The 25,292-nt window shown below is 45.1% G+C and overlaps 1 protein-coding gene across 1 annotated transcript in view; it reads left to right on the top strand.

Annotated features, from left to right (window-relative positions):
- Positions 1 to 25,292, top strand: part of grk4 (G protein-coupled receptor kinase 4) — a gene marked incomplete at both ends in the record, with an annotated part of 45,537 nt that overhangs the window by 6,088 nt on the left and 14,157 nt on the right. The window contains 5 exons of the mRNA XM_079998935.1: positions 5,321 to 5,416; positions 10,391 to 10,503; positions 13,174 to 13,251; positions 13,732 to 13,832; positions 24,705 to 24,797. Of these exons, the coding sequence (XP_079855061.1) occupies positions 5,321 to 5,416; positions 10,391 to 10,503; positions 13,174 to 13,251; positions 13,732 to 13,832; positions 24,705 to 24,797 (481 nt within the window). The remainder of the gene's footprint in view (positions 1 to 5,320; positions 5,417 to 10,390; positions 10,504 to 13,173; positions 13,252 to 13,731; positions 13,833 to 24,704; positions 24,798 to 25,292) is intronic.

The following is a 25,292-nucleotide window of genomic DNA, read 5'->3' as shown; positions in this document are numbered from 1 at the left end:
GGCCTTGTCGCCGCTGGACTTCCACGTTTCAGAGCTTCTCTGCGTCCCGCGCGGCGTTCATGTCGTCGGGCACCACTTGTGCTCTCCCCCTTGGCCTCGTTTTCATCGACGATTAATGGTCGTGTGAATGATTTGCTCGTCAAATAATTACGATCAGGCGACTGTATTAATAATCATAAAAATTCATTAGAACATTTGGTTTTCTAATATGTAACTCGCCAGAACTTTGATGAAGACTTTTTATATTAAGACCGGGTGACCCACGCTGATACCCTGCCAGAATCGACCCCCCCCGGCTCCTTCTCTTCCTTTTGACTGAAAGGAGAGGGAGGTCGGATAAAACGAGGAGCACAACCCCAAATACCGTAATGCGACGGTTAGCACCGCCGGCAGGTTGATGAAATGGTTTCGTTGTCACAGTAAACAATTAAAATGTAGATTTTTTTTTTTGAACACTAAGTTTCACTCCCTCCGCTACCAAGACCTTTTAAAATTTCCTTTTAATTTGAGGGTGTTTGTGTATTCAGGCACTTCCGCACGTGCGGGAATTCGCATTGTCCCGAACATTTATTTACATACCTATCGTAGGTGTGTGTGTTTTTTCACACGGCTTACAAGACTGAAACCGTCTCAGGTGATTTGGGGACTTTTTTTTCTTTTAGGAAGCCGCCGCCGTTCCAGACGACAGGATCTGTTCTGGGTGCAGTCTTTGTAATGGGTTCAGTGTGGATTTTAGCACAGCTGTGAATAAGCAAATCTGCTGTGTGCGGCGGGGCGGTTGTCGAGGGCCCCGCTCTCCCTCTCTCTCGCTCGCTCTCTCTCTCTACCTCTCACTCTCCCTCTCACTCTCCCTCTCACTCTCCCCCTCTCTCTCTCTCTCTCTCTCTCTTTCTCTCTCTCTCTTTCGCTCAGAGCCGACCAAAGTTAAATAAATAGTTTCAACCTCCTGTCTGCATAAAGGGCCGGCGCACATGGCTTTGACGTCAGAGTGACATTAAACAGGGTGGGGCCCGCTCAGCCAGCTCTGACAGACGCACGTACTCTTGAACATGCAAATCTCTCGCAGGCACGCACACACACACACACACACACACAAACACACACAAACACACGCGCGCACACACCTACAGCGTGTGATTATAACGATCTTTTCCACCAAAGGCAGACTTTCTACGTCCCGTCAACAACTTTGTGTATCCCCCCGCGGCGTCCTTCTCGAGCCGGTCTCGGCATAACAGCGGTGATGTTGTATCGACTGTGACACAGTGTGAATGAGCGCTTTAAGCACTTGCGACAGCCCCAATCTCCGGTGCGCCGGGCCCCGTTCACGCCGAAATGGGTGGATGACACCGCCCGCAAACAACCGCGCACGGTTGCGGCTGCTTGAACGCGCGCACTTGTAGCCGCCTCTCCGCACCCGGTGTGGACTGTGTAGTGACACGCTGATGTTTTCGCTCGTGCACTGTGTGTGTGGTGTGCATGCTCGGGTGAAGTCAAGTTTATTTCTATAGGCCCTAATAGCCTTACAGCATCATATTTCACGCAGAAACCAACAGCATCCTGTTGGTTTCCTTTATTAACTACATATATATATATATCTATATATATATATATATATATAGATATATATATATATATATATATGTGTGTGTGTATTTTAATTTTTTTTGTCTTATTGTGTTGGTCTACATAGAGGGAGGTAATGATGTGTCAGGCCAGACAGGAAGAAGCCTTGTCTGGAAGTTGCTCTCGCTGTGGCCCCCTGCTGCCCGATTGCAGAACATTTTCAAAGCGCTCCTTTGTATGTGGAAGTGCGTGGAGCCGGTCTCTCTGTTTATATCTGCCTCCCCTCGTATTCACACCACTCCTCTAGATTATTACGGGAGTACCGTATTCCCAGGTGCAGCGGAACCTGGGGAGTCTTCCTCTAATCGTTTATTTTAAAAAAAAAAGGAAAAAAAATTGAAGTTGTTTGACGACATTTGTCAAACAGTTTTATTTTCTGGGAGAAGAGTTCTTGTAAGAGATTTACTTGACGAGATAAGAGCAAGTGGCTGTTATCGTATTTTGGAGAAAATGTCTTCTCAACACTTCAATTTGAGCATTGCCATTTGCAAATGATATTTTCATCGTGTGTGTGACTATGTGTGTGACTGTGTGTGTGTGTGTGACAGTGTGTGTGACTATGTGTGTGACTATGTGTGTGACTGTGTGTGACTGTGTGTGTGTGTGTGTGTGTGTGTGTGTGAGACTGTGTGTGTCCTCCTTGTGATACCCATTCTAGAACTGGACCATCAACGTGTTTCAGTTTTTTTTCTGAGAGCTATGTGAACTTTAACCTTTATAAAGTTCACATGGCCTAAATCCGCTAATTGCTCTTATGGTCGGAGTCGGCCGCATAAATCCAGCTCTCGACTGGAAGGGAAACATTTCGCATGACCTGACACGGTGCGGATCCTCGGGCTTCTAATACTGAGTGGCAGTGAACCGGCTGACGCACCGAAGAGAAATGGTATTGTTAGATGGCATGTGATGCCGTTGACAATGCCAGGAACTACGTTACAATGGATCAGCTACAGGTAGTGTTGCAACTTTGATGGGTGTGGTCGTAGCTGTTCGCCATCATGTGGAAAATTACTAGACCACATCAGAAATAACTTTATCATCATTTACCCAATAGCCATTTTTGGCATCAGCCGTTTTTTCAACCCAGGCCTTTTTAAACTGTTGCTTACCATGTTGGCTTTATTCATTGTTCAGAGCACAACCTGGCCGAGCACTTTCCGATGGACAAACCCTGCGTTTTACCAGACTTTTGTCGACTCGGCAAAAATCCACCTCTTTCGGCTGCGTCCACGCCGATGTGTGAGACTAGAAACGGTATGTCGCGTGGCTTCCTTACTGGGAAACCAACTGTCACAAACGTTAGGCTCTGGATGTACCGCAGCGGTGGTTTATGGCTTCAGACTTTGCACCGCTGGATCCAAGCGCGGCGAGAAGCTGCAACAGAGTGGTAAGTTTCTCATATGGTTAGAAAACGGAATAGGAACAGTTGTAAATGATGGGAACCAACACTTTGAGGCCTGGGTATAATAATAGTGAACCTACAGTATCCTTCAAATGTTGTGGCTAAGCTAAGGGGGTTGCAAGTGTGTTGTGTGCGTGTTGTGTGCATCTGCTCGTATGGGCGTCGCCGTGCGCATGTGGTCGAGGTGTTTTGCTGGTCTTTCACCACACTGACACTTTTGTCGCGCTGCCGTCACACGTCGGTGCTCGCCCGCCACCACCAACTGGCGAGTGCTGGAGCTTCAGAACGGAGGATGCTCTTTTTTTAAACTCCGCCCCTTTTTTAAACGCTCCGCCGGTACGTCAAACAGTCATAAGCCCCAGCGGTCCCATCTAGATCCCATCTAGAGCCGTCACAATTATTACATCATTGCCCGATCGTGATTGTTTGGTACAAACCTTGGATCCCACAGTTTTGACTCCAACCAAATTAAAGGAGATTTTAAATCAATGTTATATCAATGTTATGTTAAATGTTAAATAGAATGTAAATATTCTGATGTTTATTAACAATATATAGCCCTTCTGCAAAGTGTAGTTACACTATTACAGATTTTTTTTACTATGATAGTGGCATGAAATGAGCAGCAAAGACAATAACTTGTGATCTCATGGGTGGAAGTACATGGCTTTCTGCAGCATGTTGTTTGTTTTTTTTGCTTCTTCTATTTCCCTTTTTAAAACCAGCTGGTTAAATTGAGTGTGAAAGAACTCAAAGTAAGTAGGCAGACATTTTAAAATGATTATAAAAAAAAAAATGATCAAGTGAAGGAGGTAAGTTGTTAACGTGCACAGCTTTAATGAGATGAAGATTGTCGACTTACTAGCCAGGATCGATTCACTTCGATCGAAATTGTCATTTTCCCACCAGATAAAGGAACACATTGATACTGAGCGCCACGGTTAAAACCACAGGAAACGTGCACACTCATACACAAATGTATTTTACCATCTGCCTACACCGACATTTATGCTCAAGAAAAAAAAAACAAAAAAAAAAACATCACATAATTAGGGCTATGAAGTCTTGATCCAAGAATTTCCCAACATTTATCCCAATTGTGCCAGCTGGCAAAAGTGCACGGGATCACACCAGCGCCAGCTCTGCCAGTACAGAACTTTTCAGCAGTTGCAGAGTTCCGTGCAGCATCACCGCAAAGAGAGATGGCGAGGAAATGACTTTGTTATGCTACGTAAGCATTATTATTATTATTTTTTTTTGTATTCAGTATGTTGCAAAAAAAACCAACCCACCGATTCCTAATGATCACGGTTTTAATGAATCAGGTTAGGAAAAAGGAAAAAAAAAAAAAAAAAGTCAGTAAAACTACTCTGTCGTGTCACACATTAAAAGTCGACAAACCTCACTCACGTGTGGGCTGATTTATTTTGCAAGATCATCAATAGTTTCCATTCCAAATTCTGAGGTTGTTATATGGGCTATGATATCTACACATCAACATGTGTTAAATGTGTCTTATTTGCATTGAAAATGATGCAGATTTGGCAGAGACGTACGACAAGCCACGCTGGCCGCTGGTTTTTCCTGGTGTGTGTGTGTATCTATTCACAGATGGTATCTTATTACCCCCCTGTCTCTGTAAATGTCTCCTTTATTTGGCTCCGTTCTGTGGATTCATAACCGCTAGTGGGCATAGGACAACAGTGCTATCTTTGGCTTTGATTATCTCCACTTCTGTGTATCAAAGAATAAAGAACTCTGTTCAATCTCAGCGTTGGATACGGCCACACACGCATGCACGCACGCACGCACACACACACACACACACACACACATCTACTCTTCACGTTTGCATCTCTCATCCGGATCATCTGCTCATGGCACCTTATGTTTGACTGAGTTTGGGAGAGAGAGTGAGAGAGAGAGAGAGAGTGTGTGTGTGTGTGTGTGTTTCCTTGTGTATTATCTAGCATTCTTGGTCACATGCTCTGTCATGAAGCATGGAGGCAACTGTGGAGATGAACCAGCTGTCCCTGCCTCAGGCCAAGGCAGGGTCACAGTGTTCACTCACTCACTCTCACACACACACACACACACACACACACACACACACACACACACACACACACACACACACACACACACACACATACACACAGTTGACTGGCTGTCTCATCCTCGTGTTGAAAATGCCACCGCGTGGAAAGGGTTCGAGAGCCGAAGTAAAATGACAAAACAATGACTTGATTGATCGTCTGATCTCTGCCTCTGTTCCCTCTCTGTCTCTCTCAGGTGGAGGAGGGAAGAGAAATGGCCGCAGCAAGAAATGGAAGGAGATGTTGAAGCTTCCCCACATCAGCCTTTGTGAAGACCTACGTCGCACCATCGGTAAGACCGAGGAGATTCACGGGGAGAGAGAGAGAGAGAGAGAGAGAGAGAGAGAGAGAGAGAGAGAGGGAGAGAGGGTGGATGTGCCATGCTTTGTCGTCAGGGTGGGTCGGACTTTTGGAGGAAGTTCAGATTGGTCCTTCTTCCTGTTTCTACCCTTCTCCACCCACAGTTACAGGAAGGGGACAGGAAACGTGTGTTTGTGTGTGTGTGTGTGTGTGTGTGTGTGTGTGTGTGTCCCTGTCTGACACAGAGTCTGTCCACGCACACCTCAATTTACAAGGCCGGTGTGTGTCCACGGGGTTGGAACAAGGTCTCGGTCGACTCGGTCAGGCTCCTTTATAAAAAAAATCGTAGAATGTCTTTAAATTAATATTATTTTCAAAATATAGCTGTTAAAAGTCATTAAATTGTCTGAAAATTAGAATTTTTTTGATTTTAACACGCTTTCTGATATTTATTTCCGTCGAAGCAGATTAGTCATACTGAACTAACCCTTTAGTTAAGCACTCTGATACCTGCAGACACCCTCGGCGTCGTGGTGGAGTTTTTCCACCCGTTTGATCGAAACAGTCTCGTCTGACACACTCATCCTGTTTGACGGCGTCTTCAGGTCTTTACTCCTTACGACGGCCATCTCCCTCCGAGGCTGGTTGGAGAAGTGTGGCTGACGGGCCGCACCGGGCCCTTAATCTCCCCTCCTCTCCCTCCCCTGGTTCTCTGAATACCACAGACCTATGGAGGCCTTATATCATCAGCCTGTGCGCGTGTGTGCGTGTGCGTGTGTGTGTGTGTCAGTGCGTCACGCCTGGGTCTGCCAGATATTGCAGTACTAGCCTCCCCCACACACTCTCCCATTACCTCCCTCCCGCCCTCCCTTTGTCTATCTGCATCTCTCTCTCTCTCTCTCTCTCTCTCTCTCTCTCTCCCTCCCTCACCCCCTCTCTCTTCGACTCCCTCTCCTCAGTTTCTGCGCTACGTGAGAGGTAATGAACAGGAGAATGATGGAATGAGGGATTGAACAAAAGGGATGAAAATGAGGAAGCACTTTAAGTTTGTAGGGGAGGACATTTAAGGTTAGCCATGTGAGCGACTGAGTGAGCGTATGAGTAAGTGTGTGTGTGTGTGTGTGTGTGTGTGTGTGTGGGTCTGTGTGTGTGTGTTTACATGTTTGCGAGAGAAGGAAGGAAGGAGAGAGAGGCGGTCGTGGAGAAGGAAGTAGACGTAGTGCCTGAGATGTGGATGCCAGAGCTGACGCCTCGCAGTGGCATTTCCTCCTGAAAGTAGTTTGACCTCCTGGATGTTTTCATACGAAAATATTTTAAACGGCCGCTGGCAGAGCAAAATATCGGTTTATTTATTTTCCACAATGTATACAGTGGAATATATATATTTTTTATTTTTCAGTAGTATAATTACAATAAGTATACTTATTATCATCCTCCATCCTCCAGATTCTTTTGGGAGTGGACTCCTGTAGCTTTTTCTAAACATTGCGTATGCACAGTCGGTGTAAAGTAGATGTTGGCGGCTGTCTACGTCATTATTACACGGAGTGATTGCGTAATCTTCCTGTGGCGCGGGTCCCCTGCGCTCGCACAAACCCTTGCGCACCCTAACCCACAGGGGGGCGGTTCGCACCCCGCACCCTAACCCACAGGGGGCGGTTCACACCCCGCACACCAACCCCAACCCCAACGCACGGGGGCGGGGGTCTCCGTCCGGTCTCGGCGTCCGGCCTCCACCGCGTCCCGTCCTTCTAGGAATCCATTACATTATTGAGGCTGCAGGTCACACAGTGATCTTTCTCTCTCTCTCTCTCTCTCTCTCTCTCTCTCTCTCTCTCTCTTTTTCGAACTCTCCATCACCCCTTTCTCTATTCCCCCGTCCTCTTGTCCCTCCCCCTTCTCACTTGTTCTCGCCCCCTCACGCTCTCTGTCACTCTCTGTTTCTCACACTCTCCCCCTCCGTCTCTCTCGCTCTTTCTCTCACTCTCTATCACTATCTTTCTTTGTCTCTTTCTCTTTAGCCCTCTCCCTCACATACTCTTTTCTTTCTCCCTCCCCTTCTCTCCCCGCTCTCTCACTGTCTCTCCTCTCACACTTTGTCCTCACGCTATACCGCTCTGTCTCTCGCCCCTCCCTCCACCCTTTCCCCTTGTATCTCTCTCTCTCTCTCTCTCTCTCTCTCTCTCTCTCTCCCTCCCATACACAATTTTCCTCCTTTCCCTCTTCTCTCTCTGCCCTCTCACTCTTTCCTGCTCTCACTCTTTCTCACTCTCCCACTCCCCCCTCTCTCACCCATGCTGTTTATCCCTCTTTCTCTTTCACATCTACTCTCTCTCTCTCTCTCTCTCTCTCTCTCTCTCTCTCTCGTTCTCTCTCTCTCTCTCTCTCTCCCATACACGATTTGTCCCCTATTTCTCCCTCTTTCCCTCTTCTCTCCCTGCCCTCCCACTCTTTCCCACTCTTACTCTTTTGCTCACTCTGTCTCACTCTCTTACTCCCTTCTCTCTCACATACACTGTTTATCCCTCTCTTTCACATACTCTCTCTCTCTCTCTCTCCCTCCCATACACAATTTTTCCCTCTTTCCCTCTTCTCTCCCTGCCCTCTCACTCCTTCCCGCTCTCACTCTTTTGCTCACTCTCTCACTCCCCCCTCTCTCACCCATGCTGTTTATCCCTCTCTCTCTTTCACATCTACTCTCTCTCTCTCTCTCTTTCTCTCTCTCTCTCTCTCTCTGTCTCTCCGTCACGCAGCTCACTCTTCCGGTGTTCATTAAGTGTGTGAATTTACAGTATTACCTTTGCAAGCTGTTGATGCGGCGTGAGGCGGTATTTTGTTCGGCATTCTGCTGAAACCAGAGGTATTTGGTTTGAGACTGAGAGCTCTTGTTGCATAGCAGCAGAGAGCATTGGCCAATACTCATATCTCTCTCCCTCAAAGGCACTCATGCCTTTCAAGTGCTTATTCACAAGAACACACAAATGCACACCGCATACTCTCATGCACCCATTTTGCACACTCACAGTGAGGCACATCAGTGGGCTATTCACTCGCTCACTCGCCACCTAATGGGATCTTGGTCTAAATTGCAGTTTTAATTAAGTTGTGATTGCGGTGCGGCCTTCCAGTCAGCTTTAATTTATGTTTTTGCCTCAACTTTTCCCTTCATTATTTTTCACGTTGCTCTCTCTCTCTCTCTCTCTCTCTCTCTCTCTCTCTCTCTCTCTCTCTCTCTCTCTCTCTCTCTCTCACTCCCCCCCTCTCTCTCGCTCTTCGTTTGTTCACCCCCTCCCCCGCCCTTCTCCCTCGCCGTGTTGCTCTTTCTCCCTCTCACACTTCTCTCTCCTTTTTTTTTTTTTTTTTTTTCCTTTTCTCTTCTTGAAGGGATGTTGTTCCCCGGGAGTCAGGACCGGGAGAATGTTCTCTGAGGCAAACGCAACGAGGAAGTCTTTCATTGGTGGAATGATTGCCTCCGCACTCGTATTCAAATGATTTTGAATCACGCATGCCCTCTCTCTCTCTCTCTCTCTCTCTCTCTCTAGGTAGACATAGTGCATTTTGATGCATTACAGAGTGCAGCTGTTAACATAGGCAGCATCCCTGACAGGCCAATAAAAACACGTGGGCGTACGGTTTCCTCTTTACGTGGAAGAGAACGCACATGTTAACATGGAAACTACGACGAGTGAGGAAACGTCGTCGGGCAACGCTGGTGTTGACGCCTTCGCCCGTAGTTTGGACCCCATGTTTGGTTGCCAGAGGCCTTAATACAAACAGGCTCCTCCAGATAAAATAGGTGCAGGGTTTTCTCTGGCTGCCAGTTCCTTGTCCTTGTCTTCCTTTCTTGGTTGTTTTTTCCCCCCCCTGCTTTTACTTTACAGCAGGGTGCCAGTATAGTCTGTTTGGGCGGGCGTCTCTTTCTGTCCTAGGGGGCACCAAACAAATGGATATAGTGGGAACTCTGTGCTTGTCATAGCAGTTTGTTTTTGCATCTGCAGCATTGGGTTTAATTGTACTGGAGCCTTAAGGGACAGGCCGCGTTCTATTGAAAGAGACATTATTTGAATACAGATTGGGCGTTCCGCTGGTCAGAAACAGGATGTTGCCATGCAACAAGTACAGTGAGCATTTTTTCTTCGTAGTTCATGTTTTTGATCGGGCATGAAATGCTGGACGTTTAGCGGAAAAGTTAACTTTGCATTCTTCTCCGCTGATTTTTGCCGTATTGGTCACTTCCTGTTTTTTTTTTTTTTTGTTTATTAGTATTTTTTTTTTTCATTGCCAAATGGGTTCAATGAATGAATGTGGTACATTCAGAATAGCGGAACGCAGCGGATGGGAGGTTTGTGTCTGTGTTTGTGTTTGTGTGAGTAATCATGAGTTGCTTATATGTTTCCGAGGGGTGTGTGTGTGTGTGTGTGTGTGTGTGTGTGTGTGTGTGGTTGGGTGGGTGGGTGGGTGCGTGTGCGTGCGTGTGTGCATACGTGCGTGTCTTCTTACTGACATTTGGCAATGGAATGTGCCCTGAGTAGTTGTCTTCATTGAGGACACTATCACTTTAATTAGGATGCAGAAAATATACATAGTAATGACGGTGTCATACTGTGCCTGCAAATATTGTCTGCACTGAGACTGAAAGATGGCGGATCTCTATCACTGGCTAAACTGTTGGGAATGTGTTTAAACATTGTGTTGAATTATCTACATGAAGCATAGTCTGTTTAGAATTATAAATGCCTGTATGCCATCATCGATACAAAATACAACCCACAGTCTGTTGTAATGTGCATGTATTGATTTGGATGTAGATTAACATATGTATGGGTGAAGGCAAATGTACGTGCACATACAAATGTCCTTCGCGGAAATTCATTTTTTTTCCCATAACAATATCAGAAAAAAATTGTTTACAAGGTCAGAAACGTCATGTTGTTTTTTCTGTTTTTCCTCTCCTTTCCGCTCCCAGAGAGGGACTACACCAGTCTATGTGAACGGCAGCCCATCGGCCGACTGCTGTTTCGTCAGTACTGTGACACCAGACCGGAGCTAAAGCGATGCATCGAGTTTATGGATGCTGTGGTAAGATTAGAATGAGTCATATCATTATTGCCAGCATTCCGCTTCTGCTGTAATTTCTTCGTATGCATTTTGTTCACATCAATCTTGTCGTTCACACTTAACTCATTGCAGCTGTGGTAAGATTAGAACGAGTCTATCATTATCGTTAGCCTTCTGCTTCAGCCCTTTTTCTCTCTCTCTCTCCTTGGAACCATCTGTCTATCACACTTAAGTTATTGCTGTCGCCCATCGCTGTATTTTTTTTTTTCAAAATGTGGTTTGGTTTCTGTCTCTCTCTATCTCCCTCCCTCTCTCTCTCTCTCTTTCTCCGTACCTCGCTCCCTTACGCGGCTGGCTCGTACGGGACGGGTCTGATTCTGGGCCCGTAGTTTAATGAGGGAGAAGAGGGGGCGAGAGTTTTGTCCTTTGCCGGACGGCGGCGCTGGGGCGAGGGCGGGGGGCGGGGGCGGAGGGGGGTTGGTGGTGGAAGGAATAGGGTGATTAGGGCCTGGATGGGCTGTCGGAGCCGACGAGCCGACCCCTCCTTTTTCTCCATGCACTCCTTCCATGAGGTCAAGCCCACGTCAGAAGCAGGTCCCCTGGGTGAGCTGTCAAACACAGGCCTGGGCTTGTGTCTCGGCCCTGGGAGGAATGTGAGAAAGGTGGGGGGGGGGGGTCTTGCTTATTTAATAAAAACCTACATTAGTTTCTCTTAAGACAGGCTTAAGACACCACACACACACACACACACACACACACACACACACACACACACACACACACACACACACACACACCCACACACACACACACACACTGCACATAAGTCTGCAGTGACGCAAAATTACAATAACCATAACGTTGTATTGGATCGCCGAGGGAATTATTTTGGCATTGGTAAGCTCTTTTGTCGATGTAGATCATCCCTATCAAACAATTCTCATTTAGATTTCCACTTTGGAAACTGCGCGCCGTTGGTTCCACGCTCGGCCCGATCTTGTTTTCCACCGATATGCCGCCATACAGCAAATTGATTCAGAAACATCCCTTTGGATTCCAGTCTTACGCCCATGACGATTACCCAAGAAACTCTTAACCAAAAGATTTCCAGCAAATGGAGAAACTAGAAGCTTGCATAATTCCAAGGTGGATGACGTCAAACCACATGCTTAAACAGATATTAATCTGTGCCCCAAAACAGCCTTGACTTGGTTACGTTGACCGAACACCACAATTTGACGCCTGGTTAGTAATCTGAAAGAAAAAAAACCCCCAAAAAATCCAAAACCATGTTTAGTTGAGACCTTTCATTTGAAAAGTATATTAATAACATTAAAAAAAAACCAGCCTGCTTTTACCTATTTGTTATTTTTTCACATCAGACACTGGGAGTTACTCTTTTCAGGTTTATCATTGGTATGTTAATCTTTGTTCTGGTATTGGGCGTGGCGTCGGTTGGCAAACTGTCGTCGTTCGATATGTTGAGTTCTTAACGGTCAGCACCGCGTCTCAACGGAGGTAGGACCTAGGACGACGGGAGCAGATCCAATGTCCCCGCGTGAAGCGCCTCGTCCGCCCCGCCGTCGGTCCAAACATCTGGGCGTTTGCGGCGACCCGGTGCGTCGTACACCCTGCGCCGGCTGACTTCCCTTGGTTTTTCTTTCCGACACTTGGACCCGCTGCCTGGCAACCGGGCCGCGTTGATAAGAGTGGACGAGGGGACGAAGGCGGCTCGGGGCGCGATCATGGGAGCCGATGAGCTTTGCAGGTGCCCGTAAACCTGGGCTTCCACAGGGCCCTTGACATCCCGGGAGCAGCGGGTCCCAGCTGGGGGGGCCCCGGATGTCATTTTATTCGGGTTGTTTACCGCCGGGGCGGTAGTGGGCGGCGGTGGTCGTTCGCACGGCACAGATCGCTGCACAAAATGTGGTCGACAGAGATTATTCATTTATTGGCTGCCCACGCTGCTCATTATAGTTATGACAAAGCGTACATTGAATCCGCCCACTCCACGGAGTAGACTCGATTCTTCTGGTTGGGCGTCATGACTTGAAACGGCGGTTTCTTGGTTGAAGAAAGAACGACCGGTCCAATGGTCGCCGCGGGGGGGGCACTAACGATGAGCCAATCGGCGCCACGGGCGGGACCAACGCCGTTGTCAAGCTGTGTGCCGCCCCGGAAGTAAAGGAGGAGTGAATCGATTGAAAGTACAAATGACTTGAAATCCAAACAGCACCCTGCTTTACCCTTTTTTTAAATGTATCTTTTACTCCGCTCCGCTCCGCTCTCCGAACCCCTGGCATGTCGGCACGGCTACGCATCGGCGTCGACGTAAAAACGACGTTAGATTCAGGCGGATACGTCGGCCTCCGGTGATAAGCGGTCAGGGAAAATGGGATCCCCCTCCCCCACGGAGAGCGGAGGATACGTCAGACTGAAGGTGGAAACGGAGTGCAACGACTGGACAGTTCCGTCTGGAAACACCAATAGGAACAACATTCTGTCAGCAAGTTTCAATCGACCGCAGCCCTTTTCACGTGAACCCCTTGTTGTGGTAGTGATCGTCACGGCTAGATTAAATCACATTTTTTTAATCATTATTCTAGATCTCCTAACCCCGCCCTCCCTTCATTCTCTCTGCCGTCCGTTTTGCTTGACATTATTCAAGGTGTTTTTCTTGGTGCTCGACAGGCCGTGTACCAGCTGGCTCCCGATGAGAAGAGGAGGGACTATGGACTGAATGTTTTAGACACATACTTCAACAACGGGGTAAGGCAGATGCAGGCGCCGGCGGAGCTCGGACAAACCCTTTGCAAAAAATACAACGTTATAACAGGCACTTGATCGTTACAAAACCCTGTGGACTCGAAAATCAGTGAGCCGTGCTCGGGGTACGTAGCCCCCGTACGCTTGTGATGTTAGTGCCACGCATCACTCAATCTAACTCCATAACACTCGGCGTGTGTGAGTTGGCGCGCTCCGCCAATAAGGTTTTCTGGCAACGCGGGGCTTCTGCCGCTGTGACTGTTGGCATCAGACTTATATACTCTGTCTCCCTCTCCCTGTTTGTCTGTCTGTGCCCTCCCCAAACGCACGCACACACACACACACGCACACACACACGCGTGCACACACGCACGCACGCACACACACACACACACACACACACACACACACACACACACACATGCGCGCACACACACACGCACGCACACGCACACACATGCATGTGCGCACATACGCACCAAGTCGGCAGCCCATCTGCCAGACATACCTCAAGATGTAGTGGCCGGGTGCCGGGAGAGGCTGGAGCAGAGTCCCTGCAAGGAGCTCTTCAACGACTGCACCAAGTAGGTTCTCAGCCGGTCGCCTCCACGTCGCCGCTCTGGGTCCTTCTCCAAATACACGCACGCCGCCTTTTGGCCTGTGCTACTGTACGTTAGTGCTGTGCGATATGGCCAAAAAATATTATCCCGATGAAATATTTTGCGCCATCCGATAACGATATTTATCACGATATGGAAAGATCGCAATTTCCGTTAAGAGAGTTGTGTGGGTGGGGGGGCTTCTTTCCATACCGACAAACGTGATTGGCCAGAAGCAAAAGGTCAGCTTTAGATCGTCCAAACCGATTGTCTTTTCGTTGCCACTGGCCTCACGCTTCTAGAAATGAACAAATCTGCGGAAGAGATTTTCCGGCATATTTTGTTTCGACATCGAGGAAAGAAAATATTGCGATAATTATCATTATCGTTTTATCGGCCAGCACTACTTTAAATGTGTATTACTCCGTGAAGTTGTGTGTTGCAGTTTCTATTCTGAGCTTTGGTGTTGATTTGTATCTTGATTTAATCCATCAATAATAGCATGTGGAATAGTTTTTCTACTGTGTGTGTGCGTGTGTGTGTGTGTGTGTGTGTGTGTGTGTGTGTGTTTGTGTGAGAGAGAGAGAGTGATGGAGCGGGCAAAAGACAAAATGTGTCTTTGCCTTGGACAGAGCACAGCCTTAACACTTATGATGATGAGGCAGCTGGCACCTGGAGCGCAGACACACACACACACACACACACACACACACACACACACACACACACACACACACACACACACACACACACACACACACACACACACACACACACATGGTTGGGTGAATGAAATAGAGCAGTGGGCAGAGAGGGTATCCGGATGGCTGGCATGAGAACAACAGCCACCTCAGTGTTCCCGGGCACACACACTCTCTCTCACACACTCTCACACACACACACACACACACACACACACACACACACACACACACACACACACACACACACACACACACACAAACAGATACACAAACACACTCCTGCAGGTGTTTCTGCTTCCTGCTCTGGGAGCCAGGAGAAACAAACAGTCCGGGGATTATTACCCATAATGCATTTCTTGTTGCACACACAAACTGACACCCATGCCTAAACTGAGAGACACATACAGTATATGCATACACATACCAGTGTTTTCGCTTAAAGATGAATTACCTCTGATTTATTTTATTTATTTATTTTTTAATGTAGAATGGCGTGAAAACATACTGTACCAGGTATAGTGAGACTTTTCTTTCCAGCATGTATCCCCTGTATCCCCATGTATAATTTCCCCGATGTTGATCTCCCTGTTGATCTCAATGTCTTACTGGAAAATTCCATATTTGATGGACGGGGGAGAGGTCAAGCAACATGGAGGTTGAATTGTTTATTTGGAACTTTAAAAAGAACGTGCCGTATGTTGTAGAACTTCATTGCTACTGGCTCAGACCGGGTTTTTGAACAATGGAACTTTAAATACGTCATCCGTAAGATTATTTTAGTTCAATAATCCCACGTTTGATACTTTTATTTAGCTGGCACTTAATACAACATAATACATATACATAATACATAATCAATATGGATCGCCATTCACAAAAAAAGAACAGCGCAGCACCCTCGATTGGGGAAAAAAAAATATCCTCACCACCTGAAGTGACCAAGAAAACATATACAAATCAACCAACCAGACAAGAGCATACTTTTAAGAAGAGAAACTGACTTATAATAAAGACGAGGGTAAACCCCTCAATGTGAAGTTGCGAATGGAATACTGAGACTTGCAGGGTGATCCACCCAACACCGAGGTTCCGATGGATTTCCACTTATTGACTTATTGTGTCGTTCATTCCAGCTGACCGACACCACCTGTGGCCCACCACCGTATTGTCTCGCTGAAACATGAGCATTGTTGTTAACTGACGACCTTTGGTGTCAGATTTATCGACGTTCACGGCCCCAACGACGAAGGGGAAATATTGCAGCTATTTCTGCGACTGTTTTTCCGCTGTCTTTCTTGGCACCAAAAGTTGGTGACAAATGGATTCATCGGTAGCCACTCTGAGCATCCGGTCCTCACTTCCGAACGTATCGAGTGTACTGTATATACGGTGTTGGGCAGAGTTATTGAACATACCGTTACATATCTCATATATACCGTTGTAAACCGACTGACAGAAATTCTCGAGACAACTCAGATTCGTGCTTAAGCGAGTCCAGGACGAGCGGTCGAGGCGATTCTCCGGGGGCTGTGGTCGTCGGTCACGAGGCGGCGAAGGTTTACCCTGCGAGCGTGGCCCAAACTGCGCGCGTTGCCGCATACGGTACCAACATGTGCAGCCGGACAAAAACCTCTCGTGTGAGACCCCCCCGTGGTCGAACGCGCAGAGTAAATGAAGGGTTCGACCGGGATCACCGACAGGACAAGATCATGCTTCATCTACGGATTACGTAGATCTGCTACTTCCCTACGCAGGCTCTTCATCTCGGAAATCCACTGGTACAGTGTCCTCAGTCCCGTCCGTCAGAATGCAGGTTGGCCACCACCACTCTAAGTACGGTCTGGGGGGAGCACGGTTGCCTCATGTTTGTGTATCGAGAAATGCTTTTATAGATTGTCCCGTTTTTTTTTTTTTGTTTTTTTTTTTACCAGATTCCCAGATCGCAGGATCTGTCAGCCCCTCACCTTACTACTGAATGAGGGAATGAGGCCCCGTGTAAATGGAATGCTCTGTCGTAGTACTAGTACTACTAGGAAACACTGCTTTGAGGTTGTATAACAACTCATTCTGATTGATGATTTTCCAACCGGGACCAGATGACACGTTATCAGCGGACACGTTGTTTTATGTCGCTCGACCTAAAATCGCCTCCGTGTGTGTGTGTGTGTGTGTGTGTGTGTGTGTGTGTGTGCGCGTGTGTGTGTGTGTGTGTGTGTGTGTGTGTGTGTTTCGTGAAAGTGTAAATGTTTTTTATTAAGTCAGCGCCTGAGTCAAGGTTAACTAAATACGTGGTTCTCTTTACTTTATAAAGGTCTCGGATGGCTAAGGAAAGCCACCGTGATCACCAACGGTTATGCCACAGCTTTTAGTTATCAACCGTCGTCCCAAATCAGTAACTATACAATTATTACCAACTCAAGTGTGTTCATCGCCCTTCAATAAAAAACAAGTCTGCAAGGTGAGAGTTTTTCCACTTTACACACTCTACCCTTCGTGCATGCTGAGCCGCGGACACAATCGCGTATTGTGGTTTCAGTTTTAACTGTGACGCCCGAACGTCACTTTCCGCACGCATCGGCGTCCGGCCCGTCTGTTTGGTCAGCGTCTCAAGTCACGCTCTGTTTGGTCCATTTCCTCCTCCTGTCTGCCTGCGTTCCTATTTTAACACCTTGGAACCCGTGGTGAAAGGGGGCACAGGGTGCGGCGGCGGCCGAGAGAGAGGGGGGGGGGGAAGTAACGGAGGGCGGCCAGTTGGAGGAACGGCGTTCAGCCCATCGGCGTAGTCGAAAAGGAGTGACGGATTTTGGGGTGGGGGGGTTGAATGAGTGCGAGAGATGCAGAGTGCAGAGAAAACAGAAAAAAAAGAGAGGGAAATGGAAAGTGAGTGTCAAGGAGAGTGAAAAAGGAAATGGCAAAATGTACAAACTCAGAACGGTGCAGGTACGTGTTTGTGGAGCCAGCAGCCGAGCTGGAGAAATGTACACGTTCCCGAACGGAATTCCCTTCCCGATATTTGTTCTTATTCCATTTTAATTTATTTATTTATTTTTGTTTTTTTTTTGTTTGTTTGTTGGTTTCCGAGGTTGGATCTTGATAGTTGTCGTTCTGTGACAACGTTCTGACCAGGGGCTACCCCCATTTTTTAAATTTATTTTTATTTATTTTTTTAAGTGGGGAAAGTATGGTGCTGTGTATGGAAAACTGACCACTGGCGAGAGAGAGCACACACACACACACACACACACACACACACACACACACACACACGCGCACACACACACGCACACACACACACACACACTCACACACACACACACACACACACACACGCACACAGGCACGCGCACACCAGCAAAAATGTCTGGGCTTTCTTATTGACTTTCTCCCGCGATGGTTGAAGATAGTTATGTCATACCGCGAGCAGTGTGCGGTACATGTGTATCACGGTGGGTTCGGCAGGTCTTCAGTCACCAACCAAGTCCTCTGAGCGTACTTTCCCCCCAGGTTTTCGCCTCCCCGTCGTCCCCACCAACAAACACCATATTGTAGCCGTGTCTGGGACAGACGGGCAGGCTGTAGGCGTCCCCCCCGCCCCCCCCCCCTACTATACACCACCCGTTTGTAATTCCAAGGTGGTGATGTTTAACCTTTTTCATGCCACGGACCGTCAATTTGATCGGCTTGGACCACATTTTATAAGATCCGTCTCTGGAGGCCCGACCTGAGAAGATTTGTGAAATAAGATTGAGCCCCGAACCTCCATACCTGTCTGTGCTATAGTTGGGGACGTAGCGGTGGGACTTTTATGTCATCATGGGCATTATTGTACACTGTAACGGTGCAAATGTTTTATAGATGAAATGATCTTGAGGATGCCTTCATTATAAAGTAACTATCGCTCGTTTCGCTGTCGACTCCCTGAAACCCCTTGAAGGACCTCTGGCGGGCCCCGGGCTCCACATTGAGAACCACCGTTCTTCCTGTCAATGCATCTTGCCCCTGGTTGTTGTCGTTAGCGCGGCTACTCCATAAACAGTGGGTGGGGGTGTGGGGGGAGGGGGGGGGAGGGGGGGGGGGGGGCATGAGGGTGGGGGTGGTGGTGGGGGGGGGGGGTAGCATGAGGGTGGGGTTTACCTTTGGGAGTCATTTGGGAAGGTGGAGTAATAAGAATGAATTTCATTCATGCTCTGTTAAATAAGTCTGGATTTTCTTTTTAAGACTTTTAAGAGTTTTTTCTCCAGATAAATAAACTCCTGTCCAGAGTTGCCTGGTCAAGAATGGTCATTTCAAACAAGCCCTTCCTTTATTTTGACGTACAAAGCGTTCCCAAAGGCAGAGCATTCGGGAGGAACCAAAAAGATGTGCATGTTAGCACGCGGCGAGCCTGTGTGTCAGTATGTGTTGCACGAGAGCTCGGTCCATGTTCCCCGCAATGAATACCTGAGACGCCGCGCTGCGTGTAAGACGGTTACAAATCCGTCCCTCTTGCAGTCTGACTGCAGTACAGACGACCCAACCACCAACGCCTTTTGTAGAGTAGGGCAGGGTCGGGGGTAATACCCTCATTATAGAGGGATTTAAAATGACCAAACCACGACACCGTGTTGAACACACACACATCAAGCATGCACTAACACAAGAACACCATCAAGCACCGACACTTGTATTTAGTATGCATCTATACAACTATACTAACTATACTGCATCTATACAACTATACTACCTATACTGCATCTATATAACTATACTAACTATACTGCATCTATACAACTATACTAACTATACTGCCCTTATATAACTATACTAACTATACTGTGTATATATAACTATACTAACTATACTTCCCTTATATAACTATACTAACAATACTGCCCTTATATAACTAGACTAACTATACTGCATCTATATAACTATACTAACTATACTGCATCTATACAACTATACTAACTATACTCCATCTATATAACTATACTAACTATACTGCCTCTATATAACTATACTTACTACACTGCATCTATATAACTATACTAACTATTCTGCATCTATATAACTATACTAACTACACTGCATCTATATAACTATACTAACTATACTGCATCTATATAACTATACTAACTATACTGCATCTATATAACTATACTAACTACACTGCATCTATATAACTATATAACTATACTGCATCTATATAACTATACTAACTATACTGCCCTTATATAACTATACTAACAATACTGCCCTTATATAACTAGACTAACTATACTGCATCTATATAACTATACTAACTATACTGCATCTATACTAACTATACTCCATCTATATAACTATACTAACTATACTGCCTCTATATAACTATACTAAGTATACTGCATCTATATAACTATACTAACTATACTGCATCTATATAACTATACTTACTACACTGCATCTATATAACTATACTTACTATTCTGCATCTATATAACTATACTAACTACACTGCATCTATATAACTATACTAACTATACTGCATCTATATAACTATACTAACTATACTGCATCTATATAACTATACTAACTACACTGCATCTATATAATTATATAACTATACTGCATCTATATAACTATACTAACTATACTGCATCTATATAACTACACTAACTATACTGCATCTATATAACTATACTAACTAACTGCATCTGTATTACTATACTAACTGTACTGCATCTATATAACTATACCAACTATACTGCATCTATATAACTATACTAACTAACTGCATCTGTATTACTATACTAACTGTACTGCATCTATATAACTATACTAACTATACTGCATCTATATAACTATACTAACTATACTGCATCTATATAACTATACTAACTACACTGCATCTATATAACTATACAACTATACTGCATCTATATAACTATACTAACTATACTGCATCTATATAACTATACTAACTATACTGAATCTATATAACTACACTAACTATACTGCATCTATATAACTATATAACTAACTGCATCTGTATTACTATACTAACTGTACTGCATCTATATAACTATACTAACTATACTGCATCTATATAACTATACTAACTATACTGCATCTATATAACTATACTAACTACACTGCATCTATATAACTATACAACTATACTGCATCTATATAACTATACTAACTATACTGCATCTATATAACTATACTAACTATACTGAATCTATATAACTACACTAACTATACTGCATCTATATAACTATATAACTAACTGCATCTGTATTACTATACTAACTGTACTGCATCTATATTACTATACTAACTACACTGCATCTATATAACTATACTAACTATACTGCATCTATACAACTATACTTACTATACTGCATCTATATTACTATACTAACTACACTGCATCTATAAAACTATATTAACTATACTGCATCTATATTACTATACTAACTATACTGCCCTTATATAACTATACTAACAATACTGCCCTTATATAACTAGACTAACTATACTGCATCTATATAACTATACTAACTATACTGCATCTATACTAACTATACTCCATCTATATAACTATACTAACTATACTGCCTCTATATAACTATACTAAGTATACTGCATCTATATAACTATACTAACTATACTGCATCTATATAACTATACTTACTACACTGCATCTATATAACTATACTTACTATTCTGCATCTATATAACTATACTAACTACACTGCATCTATATAACTATACTAACTATACTGCATCTATATAACTATACTAACTATACTGCATCTATATAACTATACTAACTACACTGCATCTATATAATTATATAACTATACTGCATCTATATAACTATACTAACTATACTGCATCTATATAACTACACTAACTATACTGCATCTATATAACTATACTAACTAACTGCATCTGTATTACTATACTAACTGTACTGCATCTATATAACTATACCAACTATACTGCATCTATATAACTATACTAACTAACTGCATCTGTATTACTATACTAACTGTACTGCATCTATATAACTATACTAACTATACTGCATCTATATAACTATACTAACTATACTGCATCTATATAACTATACTAACTACACTGCATCTATATAACTATACAACTATACTGCATCTATATAACTATACTAACTATACTGCATCTATATAACTATACTAACTATACTGAATCTATATAACTACACTAACTATACTGCATCTATATAACTATATAACTAACTGCATCTGTATTACTATACTAACTGTACTGCATCTATATAACTATACTAACTATACTGCATCTATATAACTATACTAACTATACTGCATCTATATAACTATACTAACTACACTGCATCTATATAACTATACAACTATACTGCATCTATATAACTATACTAACTATACTGCATCTATATAACTATACTAACTATACTGAATCTATATAACTACACTAACTATACTGCATCTATATAACTATATAACTAACTGCATCTGTATTACTATACTAACTGTACTGCATCTATATTACTATACTAACTACACTGCATCTATATAACTATACTAACTATACTGCATCTATACAACTATACTTACTATACTGCATCTATATTACTATACTAACTACACTGCATCTATAAAACTATATTAACTATACTGCATCTATATTACTATACTAACTATACTGCATCTATACAACTATACTAACTATACTGCATCTATATAACTATACTAACTATACTGCATCTATATAACTATACTAACTATACTGCCCTCATTCTGTTATGTGTATGTGTTTCTGTAAATGAAAACACCCGAAAAATATCAATAACCTTGACTATAAAGGAAGCAATCTCTGTGTCCGTCTGTCTGTCTGTCCGTCTGTCCTTCCGTCCGTCCATCTGTCCGTCTGTCCGCCTGTCCGTCCGTCTGTTTGTTTACTTCGCACTTGGCGGGTGTATTGCCGGGGCCCCGAGGACGACGTGCAGTGTAGAATTTAGTGCAATTTGGACGCGCCACACGTGTGATATTAATAAGCTTTCGATAAACAGCGGGGGCCGGGCTTCAGGGCTCCGGGACAAAGAGCGTCTTTCCCCCAACCTGTTGCATGACTTTAACCGGCAGCCAAAGGACTGAATCGTTGACATTTTGATAAACTTGTGCCATTAAAATGTCTTGAGAAAGTCTTAAATGTTGAACGGGGGCGGGCACTCGTATAAAAAAACAATTATTTAGGGGCACATAAAATTCTTTGAAAAAATGTGGTTTTAATGTTCAGCAAAATTGTCTGGTTGTGTCATTGAAGAGGTTCTCAGTGCAAACATCAAGCTGTGCGTTGTAGTTTTTATTTTTATTTTCGTTTCTTTCCTCGTCCTATATCGGGGGTATATGGTATATGCCACTACAACATGTGAAAATGGAACAATAATCTTTGCGAGAGGAATCCGTTTTTTTTATTTTAATGTTGGAGGGTCCCTGTCCCTCCCCCACCCAACTGACGTGCTTCTGGTGTCAGCGGGAAAAGCTTGGTTTCGCCGGCCAATGACAAGACAGACAAAATTAGAAAGTACTGTCAACGCTACAGACACGCCTGCTCACGCGACCAAATAAATGTATGGAAGCACGATTGGAAAATAGCGCTCCCTAAAGACCTTCTCGTACTGAATTTCAACAGTGATTTTTTTCCACTGAGCTAAATCACTCAATTTGTCTCCCTCTTAACGTTCACCTAATAATTTACTTCCAGCGGAGGCGGCTTGGGCCCATCGGAGTCAATAATTTAAACGGCTCCTTCACAAACCTTGTTAGTCAAGGACCCATATCGAGGAAGACGCCCCGACCCAGCGCTGAGGTGTGACTTTGGTTGTGTCCGAGCTATAAAGAGCAATTAAAAAAGCCCGGATCGACAATATTCTCACAGCACAATCGTCTACGGACCCTACGTGGCGGGTCCATTTCCCGTCTTGGGTTTATTTCCATCTCGACTTGTTCCCGGGCGTTTAACATAAATAAATAAATAAATAAATAAATTCCCAAACATGCCGTAGAAAGTTCAACGGTTACTTGGCCTTTGGGTTCATTCCCAGCTTAGCACAGCAGCGTTAAAAGTGTGCATGCCGCGAAGTCGATCAACGTCCGCGGCCGGAGGAATGAGAGAAGACACTAATAGGGAGCCCGGCGGGGTCGGGTCAGAGAGGCAGGTTCTAACAACCCTCAGCGGAGTGACCGTTGACCCCTAGTCCGGAGGAGATGGAGCCATGAACTTTCGTCAGCCTTTCTTCCTTGCGGCGGGGCCTTTTGATGTCGTCCCGACTGGCGGTCTGGGGGCCACCGCTCCTCTGGGGGGTGGGGGCGGTTGCGGGGTCTGGGGGTTGGGGGTCAAGAATGTTTTTTTTTTCACGGGATGGGCTGACAGCTGATGAGGTACGGTGTGTGCCTGTGCCTGTGGGTGTGTTTACGTAAGAGACTCAAGATTAAAACTTTCAGTGGTTATTAGGATGGACTAATGAGGCGATGCATGTATAGATACAGACACACACACACACACACACACACACACACACACACACAGTACATATATCCAGTTTTAGCGGGGTGGGATTAGGTCTTCCATTGAAGGCCATGTTCAGGGAAGTCTTTCTTCTCAGAATCCCCCCGTTTTCCCCCGGTGGAGGCAAGCAGAATGTTCTCATTCAAAGACATATTTGATATTTCATGGTGGTGTATCGACACAAATTCTTTCCATCTTTCGATTAGGAATGTGCTTTGAACCGTACACATGGCGGTACCCACACACGCACACACACACACACACACACACACACACACACACGCCCACACACACGCACGCAGGCAGTCAGAAGAAGGAGTATACGTGTCTGCTTCTAATGATAGAAGCCGCTGGAACGGTTACAACGAGATTTCCATTTTGGAGGAGAAACATTTGACGGTTTTCGGAGGATTTAGAAAGTCGGCAAATATGTGCAAAAGAACTAAAGGCACGTAGTCTTACTCAATTAGACTCTCGCTGGGGGGGTCGAAGTGTCTCAGGAAAGCATATGCAGAGTCAGACGCCTCAGTTATCTCATTAAAAGGCGTCTCTCCCCCACCCCTCCCCCTGTCTCCTCCCCCTCCCTCTGCCTCCCCAGGATCGTTCGTGAGTATCTGAGCGGCGCTCCCTTCTCCTCCTACCAGGAGACCATGTACTTCTCTCGATTTCTGCAGTGGAAGTGGCTGGAGAGGTGGGTACTCGCACGCCTCCGACGGCGTGAGATGCCGGACGGCTTGTTGTTAGAGACCCGGCGCAAGCGGCCGCGCCCCTGGTCAACGGCGTTTTTCCGGGGCCGAGTTGCGGTGGATTTCCGACCGCCGTCTCGCCGGAATAAATCAATCCGCGCGTCACTTTGGACCATCGCGACAAGCGCGGTGTCTCGAAGGCACTTCGCCGGAGTGTATTTGTGGAGATTTAAATTGAACAAACTCGTCTTTCGAGTCCGTCGGACCAGAAGTAGTGGGAACATTGGCGCCGTTAAAAAAAAAAAGCAGCAGCAGCAGCGCTACCAATCAATGTTTCTGTTTTCGAGCGGCTTAATAATTAATGATGTTTTGCATAAAGGCTGCTAACTGAAGCAGGGTGGAAAACAGCAGCCATCAATATGGATTAATAATATATTAGATCATTATTCTGTCTCCAGCATCCCATGTTCTAAGTGAATGACGCACTTCTGTTGTGTTTT

This window comes from Zeus faber (genome assembly GCF_960531495.2).
Source record: "Zeus faber genome assembly, chromosome: 4".
Classification (NCBI taxonomy): Eukaryota; Metazoa; Chordata; class Actinopteri; order Zeiformes; family Zeidae; genus Zeus; species Zeus faber.
Note: the sequence above shows the minus strand (reverse complement) of the source record. Positions and strands in the feature narration are given on the sequence as shown.